The 18,126-nt window shown below is 33.1% G+C and overlaps 1 protein-coding gene across 8 annotated transcripts in view; it reads right to left on the reverse strand.

Annotated features, from left to right (window-relative positions):
• The window catches only part of GABRB2 (gamma-aminobutyric acid type A receptor subunit beta2), a 126,497-nt gene that overhangs the window by 64,774 nt on the left and 43,597 nt on the right, over positions 1-18,126 (reverse strand). For all 8 annotated transcript variants that reach the window (XM_039343615.1, XM_039343591.1, XM_039343643.1 and 5 more), the window contains one exon: positions 13,636-13,856. In XM_039343615.1, coding sequence (XP_039199549.1) covers positions 13,636-13,856 — 221 coding nt within the window. The remainder of the gene's footprint in view (positions 1-13,635; positions 13,857-18,126) is intronic.

An 18,126-nucleotide genomic window follows, 5' to 3' on the forward strand; every position in this document is an offset into this window, starting at 1 on the left:
CTCACCTTGTGAAGATCTAGCGAGCCTTCAGTTTCTTAGCCTGGTTTGGTGCTTCAGGTCTTTGATGCATTCACAGACAATGGACGCTAAAGTATCATGAGTTCACATGTGATCTCATGATACTTTAGGCCTCTGTTCTAAGCAAATAGAGGTTTTGCAAATGGAGGGAAGGCCTGAAACACCAAAGTCTTCCCCCTGTTTGCAAAGCCTTTTGCCATTTTTGCAAAAAGTTTTTATGGCCAAGAACAGAGGCAAGGGGCTTTCCTTCTGGCCTCCCTTCTTGGCAGCAAAAGCTTTTTGCAAAGATGACCAGAGCCTATAGGGACACAATCTTTCATCCCTGCAGGCCTTGGCCAACCTTTGCTTAAGGCGAAACCGTAGCAGAGAGGCTGGAAAAGAGATAGTTCCCTTGATCATCGAGATCTACATAAAGTAAGTGACCCGGTTGGACAGGATGGGAGGGAGGGAGGGGGAAGCATGAGATATCTCAGTGGGTTGGGAGAGGCCTTGAGTGGTTGGAAGCACTAGTCCCGCTGGCGTTCCCCATCCTGACATACCTCATGCATTGTATGATCCCCGCATTCGATTAGCAAATGTGTGGGTAAAAGCAGCAAGTGATCATGTTCAAGTTACATGATTCACTCCTACAAATCCTTGGGTTACAAATGTATGCCATTCATTAAATTAAACTAATTGTTTACTTAATTTAGTATTATTTATTCTGGCAATCAGAGTTCTGTGATCTTTCAAAGAGATGTCTTTCACTTCATTTGTTACCTGATTCTGGTTATCAGGATTGGATCTGAGATCTGCATGTAAAACATGTACTCTATTATTGAATCTTCTCAATATTCCCTAGATTTGTATGTGCAACTTATGATCAATAGGAAACTTTTCAAAACTGATTAGAAGAATGCTTATTATAAAGTTTCATTTCTGAACATCACTTAGTGCTCAAAATATAGATATAAGAAAGACTGATGTTGAAATATATAGTCATAGGTTAAAAAGGCAATGAAGAATTTATCCATGAAATTTTACAGGTATTCATTATTCTGAACATTGTCTGTTTTATACATAACATCAATCAGTTCAAAATTAAAAATTAATCAAGAAAAATTAAAATAGAGGTGAATAAGGAATATAAAAGGGTAAATTTGAAACATCCAGGGCCAATCTATAACTTACGGAAACTACTTCAGTTCAGTGGCTAATACTAATCTCACATATTCATCTCATATAATGATACATAAAATTTACATTTTTAATCTCTTAACAGATTTCTCCATGAACAAAAGTTGGTACAAACTCTACGAATTTAAACATGCCATCTTCCTGCAAACTTGAATGGCTGCTTACTATTTATGCAGTATTATGTAATATGTCCTATGTCGTACAATTAATATGTCAGGTGTGGATTTTGAAAACCTTTCCAATTGATTTAGTGATATTTCCTTTCTCCTTTCCTTTCTTTATTTCTGTAAAGTTGTTGCCAGACCCCAGAATTTGATGGATTTGACAATTAATGTGATGAAAGCTTTTTAAAAAAATATATTTTATTGGGTTTTTTTAAATTTTAACAAAGAGTACTTTAGACACACCGTGGTGTTTGGGTAAACAAACAATTCAAGGTGAAAAACATACATAAACAGCTCAACTTAATACATTCACTATCATCTCTCTATTTCTCACAAATAACATAATAGATTTAATATATTCCATTTCTAGCTTAAATTTCTCTTACTACTCCACCTGTTTTAAAGCTTTATCAATTTAAAATTACCATAATCAAATATTGTTTTATATCAACAAATTATCACTTCAAGTATCTCTACCATGTATATTAAAGTTTTTAATCTCTCTCAGCCCTCTTCTTATCACCAATCTCATTCATTTCTTCTTCCAGTGATAACTAACTTAATTAAAAAAAAAACAATGTTAAACCTTAGTTCCTTTCAATTCCTTACTCAAACTTCAGATATCCAATTAATTATCATACCTTATCAGATCATATTATTATAGGCAAAAATCACCTAGTCAATTTAAACACTTCAAAATTACATTCTCATGACTGAACATTTTTTTTCAACTCCAGAACACACACACACACACACACACACACACACACACGTATGTATATGATTATATATTTTTTGTCCTTAATACAATCCATAGAGCCAAGGTTCTTTTATCCAAACCATTCCATACAACAAAAAAAAGCATCTAACTAATTTAAACACATATGTATATAGTTATAACTGACTTAATTAAGAGAAAAGAAAAAATAACAATAATGTTAAACCTTAATTCCTTTCAATTCATTACACAAACTTCAAATTCCATTCAATTAATGATCATACCTTATCATATTATTATACACAAAAATCATCTAATCAATTTAAGCACTTACTAATTTAAACACGCATGTATATAATTGCATTTTTCTTAGTTCTGGCTCTAGATCATTATCCTTAAAACAATCTATAAAATCAACATTGCCTTTTACTCCATTAAACATTTTTAAATTTCTTTTTCAGTCTAATTCTGGGTTTCTTTCTATGCCACCCGGGCTTCCATAAAAGCGCTTCCCTTTCAACCATTCTTGATGCTTGTAGTAATCTTTGGGAAAATGTACATCCCTTCCTCTGCAGTAAACATCTTTTTTCCCTTTCAACCAATAGATCGATTCTTGTTGCTTGTAGTAATCTTTGAGAAAATATAAATCTCTTCCTCTGCAGTAAACATCTTTTTCTGTTCTCCTTGCAATGTAGTTGCTTTGTATTTTGAGGTCTTAGTCTTTGCTTCTTCTGGTTCTCTAAGTTGCTGAAGAAAGGATTGTCAGATGGAATAAATTCCACTTCTATCTCTGTAAATTCCTCTTCTGGTACATTTTGATTTATGCCATGATCAGTTGTAACCTGGACATCGGTTTGAGCAAATGTAGTAGAATCTCTGGATCTTAATTCCAAAGTACAGTTTTTAAATGTAGCACAAATTTCTGCAGTGGCCTCATAAATCTTTTCCAATATAAGTGCACAGTTCAGTTGTATCTGAGGTTTCTCCATTTTAATATTAATGCTTAAAAGGAAATCTCTTTTTCTTTTTTGTAGAGGCTTTGTTTAATGTAAAAACATCTACCCCCACAGCTTCACAGGTGTACAGCTTATCTTTAGTGTTTTGAAATTCAATAGAATAAACAAAGTTGCAATATTAAATTTTCACCACTAGATGCCCTCAGTGAGTTAAGAAAATCAATTCCTTTTTTCCAGTGATTTCCAAAAATCAATTCTTTTTTTCTGTCTTTTAGAGTATAATATATATATAAAAAAATAGAAATAGTAAAGTTCTTAAAAAGAAAGGAGAGAGAAAACCTTTTCCTTCTTTTTCCCTTTTTAGTGTCCAAATAAAAGTAAAATATAGTCTTTCAGTATTTTTAAAATGCCTTTCTTCCCAAAGAAAGCAGAAGCTGCCTTTCCAAGCCAGGGAAATAATTTCAAAAGCTCTTACAGGTACACAAACGAAAAAAGGCGGAAAAGAGAGAAAAATAAGAAAAAATTCTCACCCGGATTCAACACAGGGGCACTCAAAGCTTAGATGTTGTCTGACTTATGGTCTGAAGTGGCAGGACGATCGGCCATTTTACTGGCTGATCTTCTTCTCCGTCAGCCCTCGGAAATTCGTCCGGACAACTGGAGGAGCCGCTGCTCCTCCGCAGCCAGACAGCAGCCTCCTCGACGTAAGTCGCATCCTCTATGGTGACTTTGGACCTGTATAAGGGTTCACCAATGGAGGGAACCCTAGCCAACGAGGAGAGAAGTCTCCCCATGCAACTAGTGACGCTGTAAACCGGAACCGGAAGTCTGATAATGAAAGCTTTTATAGGTGAACAAATACTCTCTCATTCTTGAAAATTGTGGTGATTGTTCTATTGATTTTCAACAAACATGGGTTCCTCTAAGCAGTTGACTGAGCATTTCAAAATGAAGATAATCATTTGCCTTCATTCATGAAGATAATCAATTCTTACATAACCAGTGTGTACATGCATGCATGCATACATACATACATACATACATACATATTATATATATTATGTGCTGTGGCCCAATAGTTCATTTTTTGTTTCCTCAATCACACTTTGTATATGTGGAGAAAAAAAGGAAATAACATGTTGCTAATCACTAGTGTAGGGTGGTTTTAGTTGTTCTGGGCTATCTAGAAAGTAGAAAGTGGAAAGAAATATAGATTCTACTAAATATCAAATACCTTAAAAACTAATGTCCCGCTAATGTCAGTAAAAATTTTTTTTATATATAATCCAGCATGAATTATCAGTCTGAAACACTTCAAAATCAACCAAAAATTACAAGTAAGAAAGATAAAAGTTTGGGATTTCATTCACTATTTCTAGATGTGGATAGTTCTAAAAAATTAGAGATAAAAAATGGGGAGATAAAAAATTTGTGGCATGTGGAAGATGGAAGAATAGTTTCAGCTAAAAGAATTCTACAAGAAAGGTGGGGAAAAAAACCCCCCAAAATAGAAAGACTTTTACCCAGTTACAAAAATGTTTGGAAGCTGTTACATTTGTACCAAATGAGAGTTTCTCAATTACTGACTAATTACTGACAGGGTGTCCAAGCTTCTGTAATTGCCATATTCTCCATTTTGTTATTTGAATTTGTAAGCAACTGCATATAAATGGTAACTATATGCTCAAATTTGAAGAAAGATGTGCAATGTAAATATTTTATTGGTCTACAAGTTTACTGAAACATATTGCACAATTCACTTAGGGATTCGTCCAAACATATTGTATAATTTGAGCTGAGGTGCCTCATCATTCGCATGTAACTTGATATGCAAACATGGTAGATAGGTAGATAACAGAATATGTAAGAGGCATAAATAATTAGGGAAACAACCCTGGGCAGTTCCCCCTCCCTTAATTATTTTCCTATACCTTTTTCTTTCCTCATGTTTTGTCCTAACTTAGTATGCTAAAAAAAAGTATGGGGTTTTAACATAAAAATATGTTACATGCAGAATTCCATTTGACATACTGAATTGCCAAATATTTTCTAAGGTCTATTACATTTAATTTAATAGCATATTTGCAGGCAGGTAGATTCATATTTTCAAGAAGTAATTGGAATTTTCATCATAATCATCAACACATATAACTGCAATCGATGGACAAAAGAATACTAGGAAATTTTCAAATATTTACATCCTTAAAATAATACTAGAGAATACTTTGTCTGCATTATACAATGAATAGCCTACTGCTATTGCATTCATAAATAAACATTAATGACATAAACTATCATACATTTATGAACAAATGTTTTCATAGCTAGGTACCAAGTTTCATTCTTGGAAAATTAGGTAACTGTCAGTTCCATAGAAAGAAGAAAAGGTTTTGGAAAATAATTCATTTCTGAGTTTGAACACTTCAAAGCAACTTCAGTTTTATCCACTGCAATTTCTTTTACCTTCCTTTCAGCAACTTTAAAACAAGATTATTTAAATATCCAAAAATATGGCTATTAAAAGAAGTAAGACTGAGCAATCTTTGAATGATTATCCCACTTTATATTTTAGAACTGTGCTTTAAACATAACATTCTAAAACAGCAAATATCACTGGATTCAGGGCCTGAAATTATACCTCCTATCTCCTGTCTTTGATTTTCCTACATTTGCATCTATAAAACCTCTTTGAAATCCATACACATAAGAAGATAGATGGATTATTTGAGACTCTAGAGAAATAATGATGAGATGGTGAATGAGATGAAAAGCTTATCAAAAAGAGTTCTGTAATCCTACAGACTATAGTATTATTTTTTTTTTCCTGAACTGGCTTTGTGAGACTTAGTGACATTGCTTGCATGGCTTCTCAAGTTTTAACAAAACAAAACCTAATGCTCAGTGCGTGTTTTCAGTCTAATTCCTATGTTATTTACAAAGAGGAAAAACAATTTAGCATAAAAACATATATCAATAGAACATTTTCTTGTCATAAAAGTATTGTAGCATCTTAAAGACTATAAATCTTTTTTTACATACGCATACACATTTATGAAAGTAGACATAAATCATAGAATCTTATGTAAGATTAATTTCCAGGTACCACTTGCTTTTTGTTGATTGATTTTGTATTTTATGTTAGACTTTTACCTTTTCATAGTTAGAAGTTGTGCAGCAATATTCCCTACTACAGTGAAAAGAAACATTTGATAGTACTTCCAGATATATGGTTTATAGAACTATCAATCAAATATATATTTGCAGTTGGCTGATAGATTTTCTGGAAGATTTTCTGAGTAAGAACAAATATATAGTAGAAGTAGGAAACTATGTATCAATTACAAATATAATTCCAGTGAGAATTCATGCAGAACTAGTCATTCCTAAAGGAGCAGGGATGACATAATGGCAGAGGTAGGTGGCCAGACAGAGAATTTTGGCAATGCAGTCTCTGTAGAAAAATAAGAGATCATGAGATTGTCCACAGGTAATCCAAACATCTGCTCCTCATGAACAGACTGCAGGAACTGAGGTTTTTGTGCTTAGCTTGTGAGAGTTGAAGGATTTCAATCAAGCTTACAGCCATAATACATATGGATGTAAGGTTCACCTGAGCACATTTCTTAAACAATTTTAACTAACTAATTTACAAGTAAAGAGACAGTAGTAGGATAAGAAAATTCCACTTGGTGAATCAACATTCTTTCAGGATTACAAAGGGAAAAAAGGTTTTAAAGATTTAAAAAATTATGGCAAAAAAACCCACCTTAATTAGAAGAAGGTATAAAAAAGTTTAAAATGGATACAGGGAATAGTTATTTTCAGTGCTTTTTTAAAAAAAGGTGTCAGAACTCACACATGTCATACAACCTGCCTTGCCTACCCTACAAGTTTCCATCCAAAAAAGGTGCCGGAACTCCATTCTGGGCGTTCTATGACAAAAAAAGCCCTGGTTATTTTTAAGAATTAGTTTTTGGTGAAAGTTCTTTTGAACAGATTGGAATTAAAATAGAGAAATAAACTGGACTTTGTAGAAATTTCTTTTTGTTTACCGTTAAGGAGTGCAGAGAACTGATGAATGATACAAAACAAAAACATAAAGGTACTATCATCCAAAGTGTGATGCTGGGCGTAAATATAGAGATAGTGACTGTGAGCCTGACTGTACCTACAGAGTGCTATTTGATACAAAAGAATTAAGGATACAGAAAGACAGAATAGGAAAAAAAGGAAGCTTGTTTGAGAAACATTCATTTTGAGGTAATATTATAGTGGCAACCACCAGAAAAGCTGTAAAATTAGTGGGGGGTAGGGATATATAGAGCAACCCGCAGAGAGAGGAATTACACCATATTTCATTCAGAAAATATTTGAGCAACTGAACAGTAAGTTAGCTGAATCACTTGATACTAAACTGACAGCTTTTGAAAGAGAATGGATGAAGGATGAAAGAGGAGATGAAAAAGGAACTTAAGAAGGTGAAAAGGTCTGTGAAAAGACTTTCTGGAGATTTAAAACAAATTGGTGGAAATTCTGGAGAGTAAGACAGAGAGTTGGGAAGAGAAGTAAATAATTTGGCTCTATTGGAATTGAGAGAGAAGTTATTTTGTTTGAGGTTTAGAGCAGTTCCAGAAGATTCTGATAAAGATATTTGAAAAAAGTTTAGTAACGTTTTTGCAAATTTTTTGGACTGGGATGACAAGGCTACAGAAAAAAATTGATAAACTCTATAGAATAAATACAAGATTTGTGAGGTGAGGTTCCAAGAGATGTTTTGGTACCCTTTTGAGAAAGAAAAAGAAGAGATCAAATTTTGCAGCTGACTGCAGTATTATCAAGACTGAAGATTGAATTGTTCTTGCACAAGAGAAAAAAGTATTCTTTTTTGACTGAGAGATTAAAGCAGAAGATTCAATTTCAATGGGGCAAATTGAAGGTGTGATTTTTACTTTTAAAGAGCAGAGGTTTGCATTGACTTTAAAGAGGAATTAGAGGAGATTCAAATAGAGGTGTCAGATGAGACTATACAAAAATTACTACACAAAAATTCCAACAACTGCAACAGAAAACTAAAAGGGATGATATTGATATAGGCATTATAAGTATAGGTTTTTCTAAAAATTTTTGACTTGATTATGGAATACAAATGCTTAATGTAGATTATAAATGCAGCTAATGTTCCTCAAAAGAGAAAAGATAATTATTTGAAAAAAAAAGGAAAAATAATATAAAATATTTGATTTATAAACATTTGGGTAAATAATTTGTACTGACTGATGGACATAGTATACCTATTGAGGAGGAAATTAATTTTCATTGGAGTAAGATTACTGGGAATTTATGCCCTAAATGAGGATAAAGTAATGTTCTATAAAGGGATTTTGGAGAGATTAATATGTTTCTCTTATGAAAATTAGTGTCTTATAGGAATTGGAATAGAGTGATGTCCTCACAGTGGGACAGAGTTTCTGATATTAAAATCAAGACAAATTATCAAAAGTTTTTGCAGATTTGATGGACAATTTAGGGCTGGTTGATATATGGAGACAGAAAAATGGAAATTGAAGAAAGCACATCTATTTTTCTGGAAGTCATGGATCCTTTTCAAATACAGACATAAGTTTGATTTCAAAGAACATTACTACTAAGATTTCTAAAGTAGAGATATTACGCAGATTGAACAATGGTTAAATATGTGGTTGAATTTAAATTTACACTATGTTATAATCTTAAGCATAATTTTTATAAAATGATGTGCTGTTGGTATATGTCACCAGAAAAATTGTCTAGAATGTATAAAGTATCTTCAATTTTATACTGCAAATGTGAACCACAAGAAAGAATATTTTATCACATTTGATGAACTTGAAAAAAAGCTAGAAAATTCTGGATTTACACAAACTGATTCAGAGGATTTTAAATATTAATATACAATTGAGACCGGATGATTTTCTTTGGAGATTGATGGACAAACAAACAAACATGGAAAAATTAGACACTGTCCACAATGGAGATGATAGAACTTGCTGAGATAATTAAATTGACTTCTTGGATCAGAGAAAAGATAATGTCTACATTTATTTCTGATTGGAACCCTTCTTCCGAACTGGCCATAAAATTGTTGATAATCCAAAGCAACCAGCCATAAAGATTAAAATGTTAATAATAAAGAGAAGTAAAAACTCCAAAGACCAGTGGACTGGAGATAGATGATGTCATATCCCTTCCCCTCTGTTGAGAGAGGGCTGTTCAATTTTGAAAATCATCATCTATCTCCAGTCTACAACATAGTCCTTTCGGCAGTCCAAGAAGGCTCCACACCCATTTGCACTACTCAGGTGATCCTGATGAAACAGATAAACCTCCAGGTGGTCTCAATGACTTTCTAAAAGAATGAAAATGACCAGCTCTCTGCAAGGAGTATAAATCTTTCCATTTTCCACCATTCAGTCAGAGCTGAAGAAGCTTCCTGGATAAGAAGCAAAATGTCTTCAAAGAAAAAAGAGTCCAGTTGCCTCGTGAAAAAGCTCCTTTGGGATAACTATGACCTGGATGACTGAGAATCTCCATAGACATAGATAGAAAATAATAGATTTTCATTAACATAGAGATAATACTAGGGATTTTCTCTTTTTCAGTAATGGAACCTAAGTAAACCTCTGATCCTGGCTAAATATCTATAGAATCTAGCTACTAAAAAAAATATGATAGGGCTTTTACCCTAGAGGGCCCAGAATATTTTAACATACTGTGTTCAACTGTGCTGGAACAAAGTTACCAATATGTTCATTTTTCAGACAGTCTTGTTCCTGACACTCATGGCTCTCTTGACCCCATGCTGTTGTAATGATTTTATGATGAAATTTTATGATGAAATTATATTGAACCCTGCTTTTAGCACACTATAATGATGATATCACTATGAACTGTTGCCAGATTATGTTTCAAGAGCTTGTATCACTAGGAAACAGATAGTGAAACATGACAATACTGATGAGAAACAAATCATGTAATTTGAAATTCTATTTGAAGTTTTATGTTATTTTATAATAGGTTTATTATAATTACTCTTCTACAACTGAGCATTTTTCTTTTATGTATATTGCAAAATAGTTTTATAATTTAGTTATTTAGTTTCGGATATTTAATCTTTCAGCACTATTCCTTGTATTTTATTGCTACATTTAATTTTTCCCTAAATTAGTAATTTTATGTATTTTCATCTGAGCTCTGTAAATCCTACTATAAATTATGTAACTGTGCTTAGTGATCATAATAACAAATATGTACTATTCTGAACACTAACTTTAGATTAACTTCCAAACAATTAAATAAAAATAATATCTAAGTATGTGTGAGGGTATAATTATATTTTTAAATTAAAAAAAATTGTGAAAGAGAAAGTGATTAGTATATACAGTATATTAGTTTTTTTCTTAGCTAAATATTAATTTACTCATAAATGAAATCATGTTGCTATTTACAAATGTTAATAAAAAATATAATGTCCGCATTCTTATGGTTTATAGTATTAATATGTATGGAGGTTGTTGACTCAAATCTTAACTCACTCACTATTTGAATAGCATCAGGAAGGCCACTTAATCTCAGTTTAAGTTACTGAAAGAAGTAAAAAAAATGAGGTATCTTAAATTGTTTCGAATCAATTTAAAAAATTCTCCAAAAATATAAAGAGTTATTTATTTATTTGTTTATGAAATTTATATTGCTGCCCATCTCAAGAAAAAATGACTTTGGATGGCATACAATACAATTAAAACAATTAATATATAATAACAATTACTAAAAAAATAAAAAACTGAGCAGAGAGAGAACAGCATACATTAATAACAGAACCACCTCAATACCTCACTGGTTCCTTTAATTCATTGCTCTCAAATATGAATCGGATTTCAGATACTTTCTAAAAAAGAATCAGATTTTTTTCTAGAAAAAAATTGTATTCAAACATTTATTCTCACAAAGCAAATAAAAGCTGAAAGGAACATGCTATTTTCGTTACACATTCCAAGACACTTTGCTTAAAAAACAAACGTTAATCTAGTAATCAGTGTGATCTTTCAATATCTACAGTATATTTTTATATAATGGTAAAAGAAAAAGAAGAGAAAAGTCTGCATGTTGTTCCTTTCCCTGTGGTTTGAATTTTGACATCTCCCTCTGGTCCTGTAACATACTTCCCATCTGTTCATACATCTGGCAGATTAAAAGGAAGTGGTGTCCTGATATTCTAATACATTATATGAGATCTGCACAGATATGTGGCAGTATACAGGGCACTGGAAGTCACTCAGACATTTGGATGGAAAGTAAAGAAGAAACATATATGTCTAAATTTAATTACAGTATACTGTTATATAATTGTATTCCCATTCTTTTCCTCCTAATTGTATACCATGACCAACACCAAAACATGATTGCAAAAATATTTTATTGCAATGTTTTTAATTGATTATTCTTAAAGCAGACTGGAAATGCCCCTTGCCACGGATAGCATTCATGTTCCACATCAAAGCTTTGGCTGAGTTCTAACAAGGGGTTTAAAAAAAAATGTTTAAGGAAGAAAAAGCTATCTAAATACTAAATGCAGAAAACCTGATTCCAAACTTGTTTTGATATAAATCATGCTGTTTTCAACAGTACTTTGCAATAATATTGGAATTTTGAATGTTATTGTCTTTAAATATAACACTGATATTACAAGGAAGTGCTTTGACATTGGACTTAGTTGGTATTGTGTGAGCCTTCAAGTCAGTATTGGGTCCTGGGACTAGTCCCTGCAGTTTTATTGGCAAATGATTTGCAACTGTCTCCTACCTAAGGCTGACTGAGAGTGACTGGCCCAAGATCACCCAGTTGGTTTCATCTAATCCAGTGTTTCTCAACCTTGACAATTTTAAGGCATGTGGACTTGCTGGCTGTGGAATTCTGGGAGTTGAAGTTCACATGCCTTAAAATTGTCAAGGTTGAGAAACACTGATCTAATCCTAAGGCAGGGCTACAATTTATAGTCTCCTGGTATCAAGCCTGATGCCTGAACCATTACAACAAAACTAGTTCTCTAACTTAGCTTAAGGAGATCATTCTGGTCATATAAATTAGTAGTCACTTTGATGGCAGTGCTTCTGAGAATTAAATCAACCTTATCCAATCTGGTGTCCTTTAGATGTGTCAGACTTCCACAATTCCCAGAGGAAATGCATTTGTGACTGCTGAAATCTAACACATCTGGACAACAATCTGATGGGAAGAGGTTTAGAAAAGATTAAGTTTTTAATCTGCCTTGTTAATATATTTTTTTAATGATTAGATTAGATTAGATGGATTAAAAAAATGTTTCTTTTTTTCTCTTTTGCCCAGCTTTCATAAACCCGTTAAAGTTCATGTATGTCAAATGCTAAATCACTGCATGAAGAAATTACTACACACAAAAAACCAAGTTTTCTCTTTTCTGATGGTTCTTCCTATATATAAAAGTTTACTTTTCTGTTTTTACAAGTCAATGTAGATAGGTGGATTTATGTAAAGATTTTACACTGAATTATTTTGTGACTCACTTAAATGTTTTCTGACAAACACAGGTCTGATAATCCACACAACTCTTATCTGTAAAATGTTTTGTGTGTGTGTATGTGTGTGTGTGTGTGTGTCTGTGTGTGTGTGTGTGTGTCTGTGTGTGTTTAAATTTAGAAACAAGACAGGTCAAGAAATGCTAAATACTTTCTTGGCTGTTGTACAATCTTCAATTTCAAATTATTCCCAGGTACAATTTTCATACCATGTTGGAAAGTACAAATGTAGGGAACATTTCTCGGCAAATGAAAAGGCAAAAGAATGAGTTAAAAAATATTTTCTTGACACTATAAAAAAAAAAAACCTCCCAAGGATGAATATATATATTACTGTTTTGTAACAACAAAGCATCTTTGCTGCAGAATTCTTATCTTGAAATTCACAGACATCAAACCACTCTCAATATTCTGCCACAGTATAATTCTGATATTTATTTTCAGCTGTTACATATACATTTTGGTTTGCTGTTGCTGTTTTGCAATTTCTTATTGTGCAACAAGAACCATTTAAAGGAAAAAGAAGTATCATCTTCCAATCCATTTTTATTCCCTTTTAAACATTACTTATATACTAGCACAGAAAAAACTAATATTTTGGAAGCAAGTGGCAATAATATAGGTAAAAAATAAAGATGAGACCTAGTATTCTTTCTCCCCCTCAATCGTTAAGCAAAAATCTTTATATGGAATTGTACATGTCTATAAAATGTTTCTTCACTAAAGTGACTTGCATTGTTTGTAATTAAGCCATTTAGTTTTGCTACAAGACCTACTGTATATTAGCCTTCCTCAGTCTAGTGCTCTCCTAAAGAGTTGGATTGAAAATGCCATAATGACCTTCAGAATATGGGGCTTTAGTGCCAACCATTTTGATGAGCACAAAGCTGAGGGAAGCTGGCAAAATTATACACAACCTACATAAAAAAGAAAACTAGAGAAAGAAAAGGAAAGGGGAATTAGTCTTTTGGTTTATATACAAAATGCCACCGTTCAAAATGTTTAATGCTGACCTGAGACCATAGAGAACTCTCCCATCTGGATGTAAACGAATCATTCTGTTCTTCACAGTGACACCGTGTACAAATGACTTCTTATCATTCAGGAAGTAGGTATCAGGAACCCAAAGCTGATCTGCTACTCTATTGTCCAGTGTAAGATTTAAAGGTATTACATTATACGAAAGCCTCTTATCCCTCCATGCTTGTTGAAAGTACATGGTCAAAGTATAGTCCTGAAATGATAGAAGAGAGAGGGAAAAATAGGTTGAAAATTTTACTATTTTTTATTCTGCTACTTGAAATAACCAAACCAAACCAAAGGGTACTTCTTCAATTGACCACCATTGTTTATAAAATTACTGTTTTAAAAAATAAATGTTGTGTTATCCTCCAAAATAGAAAATATAAAAATATTTGGCACCAGTCTCTATCAATACTACAATAATATTATCTCATATTTTTAAAAACACTTTATTTAATTAAAAGAGAAAGCATGGAATAATGGCTACAGAGTACCATATAAGCAATTATCCATAAATATTGTTTTCTCTTTAAGAATCAACACTATTTGATTAAAGTTTGGGAATATAATTTTCTAGATATTAATAATAATATTTTATTTTATCTATATATTCCAATGTATCTAATACAAAATTGCACTTAGCTCAATCAAGTACACAAATTATGATTGAAAAGGTTGTTTCTATAAAGAATTTTTTCAGGCTTCTAACAGAAACAAAGATTTCTTGTCAAAGAATTCAAAAACATACACTGCATAACTAGAGATTATGTGAATTACAGTTCAACACATCTAAAAAGCACCACATTAGAAAAGGCTTAATTAGACAAAAAGAGCAGCTCTTTCTGACATTCCTTGAAGTCTGGAGATGCAGTTATCTTTGTAAATTAAATTTCTTCTTCTGTGAACATCTATTCAGCCCACCAAGGATGCTGGGAAAAGTAAGACACAGTATCCTATGATTAGTTCTCTAGACATCAGTACCTCCAGATGTGACCTATCCTACATTAGCACAATACTTATTGCTTTCTCTCTCACATTTCATGATTCTCATTTGAATATACTAACCAGAACCAGTTAAAATGTTATGTCTTAATACAGATGAAAAGCTTAATCAACCAAATGATTTAAATCATTTGCCTAGGTAATTTATAATCCATAGACTTGGGATCCCCAAATAATCTAAGGCAGGGGTAGGCAACCTTGGCTCTTTTATGACTCATGGCATAGCTGACTCAGGAATTCTGGGAGTTGAAGTCCATGAGTCATAAAAGAGCTGAGGTTGCTTACCCCTGATCTAAGGGATATTTCAGGTAACACAGAAAGCAATTTTGTTAAGGCCCTGTTTCAGTGTGGCATTGAAAAAGGCCCCTGACACTATTGCTCCTGACTGCCCTCGATAGCTAAGGAAAGCTTGAAAAATTGTCTGGCTTTATGAGCAGCTCCAAACAATAAAGAGAAGTGGCAACTGTCTAGAGTGAATCCAAAATAAACTTGCAGAAAAATACCCAAGCACAAAAAGACTACATAACTATGTCTGTCTGTAGTAAGGATGGGTCAAAGAAGGTTTATTTCTCCACCATTATTGCATTCTATCCTATTAGACCTTTTGCAGACTTTGGCAGACAGCTCAAAGCTATCCCAGAAATGAACTCAGTTGACTACTCAGCAAACTGGTACAATAAATTTGCAAAGAACACTGAAAGTGTATTGCTTGCATCCACTTCAAATTAGACATGGCAGTTATGCTGAGTTTATGGTAGCATCTTGACCATACATAAACAATTTGGGGATGCTGAGGAAATCGGCAACATTTTCAAAATTTATCATCTGGTACAGATCTTCAGTGAGGGTAATCAAGGTTGTTTCATATAAGAGGCATGGCAGATTTATACCCACTGGCCTCTCTCAAAGAGATCCTTAATGAACCATCTGATTTTAAGATAACTATCACTATTTGTAAATTTGTCTTTATTAGGAACAATAATAGAGAGGATACTACCCATCCAATTCCAAATGGATGTGGGGAAAACTGGATTATCTAGATGAAGCTGGGTCTGTTTCAGGATTGGATATGGTACTAAAATGATCTTGGTTCCTCCGACTGAGAGAGCCAGTTTGATATGGGGCTTAAGGCATCAGGGTACAAACTGGGAAATCATGAATTCTAGTCCTCCCTTGGGCATGACGCTATTCTGAGTCAGTCATTCTTTCTTAGAAGGTAAGGCAAAACTCTGCTGAAAATCTTACCACACAAAAATTCCCGAGACTTGTCCAGGTAGTCTCTAGGAATGAATACTGACTTGAAGGCACAAATCAAACAAACCAAAGCAAAACCCTGACTGAAGCTCTTTATGAGATGACAAAGATGGAGAATATCACTATGTTGATCTTATTAGTATTCTGAACAAATGTTGACACTATTGATCACTGGTTATACCGGTAGCTGGAACAACTCAGTTCGTTGGGAATTGAGGAAAAAAAAATCCATCATAATTTAATTCTAGAATTCAGGAAAAAATATTATGAACTATCTCCATCTACTTGATTGCACTTTGTTCATTCTTTGGAGAATGTTAGCTAACAAGTGAGTAAAATATTACAAGAAGTTATGTAAACAGTATTTTCTGTACCTACTGAGATTTCTGGTGAATAAATTACTTTTTCTTAATGACAACTGATAACATTATTCCCAATGTTCTGATCTTGTAAAAGCTCTTAGTATTATGCCTTGAAATAAAGCTCATGTGTTCAGAGAATTTTCTTTCAAGGTCATAACTGAACACATTTACATACAGAGAATGTTGTTTTGAGATCATAACAAAATTCTCTGTTTGGTTCCAACATTAGAAGATAATGACTGTTTCAAGCAGTGGTGTCTTCAAAGTTCTAGACATAAAAAATAAACTTGAAATTAGTCATTCAACTGTTCCATACGTGAAATGGAGCCTTTATATTCAAGAGTTTGTTTTGAGGCTGGAATTACACACTTTGACTCATTTGGGTTTTGTTCTGATCGAAAACAGAAAACAGCCAACTGGGACTATTCTGGCATAACGTTTCAAGTGAGACTCTTTTGTTCATAGCTCAAAACAAGCACATTTTCCATTTTGTATATATCTTTAACAATCTCCTTTTGTCGCAGTTGTTGAATGATCCAGAGAAACAGACCAATTGCTTAGCACTAGATGTAAAAATTACCATATCTAATAAAAACAGAGCGATGAAAGAGGGGGAAAAACTAAGAATAATATTTTTCCTTAATAAGATATCAAAATGTACTTAAACAAAATTAATTTGAGGATAGAATGAACGATGTAAATACATTAATCTGAAATACATCATACATTGACTTTCAGATCAATCCTTTTGGTGAAAACTAAGGCAATCCTAATACATCTAAACTAAAAGAAGTAATGTTCCACTGGTTATTGCTGACCCAAAGAATAATGAATCAAGCCATCCCTTGTCTTTCTTTTCTTAAATCTAGACAAGCCAACTATTAAACTGAGCAGGAAAAAAAAAATACTTGATTCAATGTGTTATTGCACAATTTTTGCTCTACAGAAATCCTCCTTTCCTAACAGATTATTTATAAAGCCTTTATTTCCAGACATCTTTTTCTAGGATGCTTCCATCTTCAAGCAGAAAAGCACAAACAGTACCTAAACAGTTATTAGATATTCATTCTGTAAGCTGACAACCATGCGTTTAAAGCTAATGTGTTATGTCTTTTGCTATATGGTGCACAGTGCTGCAGTTACAGATGCATCCATGCATAGGAATCTTTTTAAATTTAAATTTCTGATATTCTTATTTTGAATCCCCAGCTTTGTTAATGCTCATTTTCTGAAATGCACTTTTTTGCTGCATTTCAATCAAGACTTAGTTACAAATCTGCCTGTTGAAATTTTGCTTAAATAAATTTGAGTGGGGGTGGGGGTGGCAAATACAAATGTTTAGCCTTCTTAGTTTTGACAGACAGATACCAGTCTCCTTGCAAGAAACAAACAATGAACGACTGGCTTACTGGTGACTTATCCCCAAGTCTGTATCCATATTAGACTTGGATGAAACCTGAATAGAGCTTAGGTAAATAATTTTAGATCTTAATTAACAAAGAGACAAAATCAAAATTTCAAATCTCTGCCACAATATCCTCATACTTCCTCTTTTTACCATTCCCAAATATTTGTATCATTTACTGGTCCCACTTCACAGGGTAGCCTTCCTATTGGCACATTTGGATACAGTCTGCTCGGTAGTATTTTCCCCTCAACGGTAAGCACAAGTGTGTTTATCTATTTGTTCAAAATTGAGATACTAGTGCATATACTTGTCTTATATATCATTCTTGGAAGTAGATTTAATCTCCCCTATTACAAACAATTCAAAGTCACTACCTTCTAATCAGGATCAGGAAAGCTCTAGAACTATGGGCAAATTTTGTATCACAGCATGAGTAGAAATTCTTGGACCTTGTA

This window comes from Crotalus tigris, unplaced genomic scaffold (genome assembly GCF_016545835.1).
Source record: "Crotalus tigris isolate CLP2741 ecotype Arizona unplaced genomic scaffold, ASM1654583v1 scf7180000017551.9496454, whole genome shotgun sequence".
In the NCBI taxonomy this organism is placed as follows: Eukaryota; Metazoa; Chordata; class Lepidosauria; order Squamata; family Viperidae; genus Crotalus; species Crotalus tigris.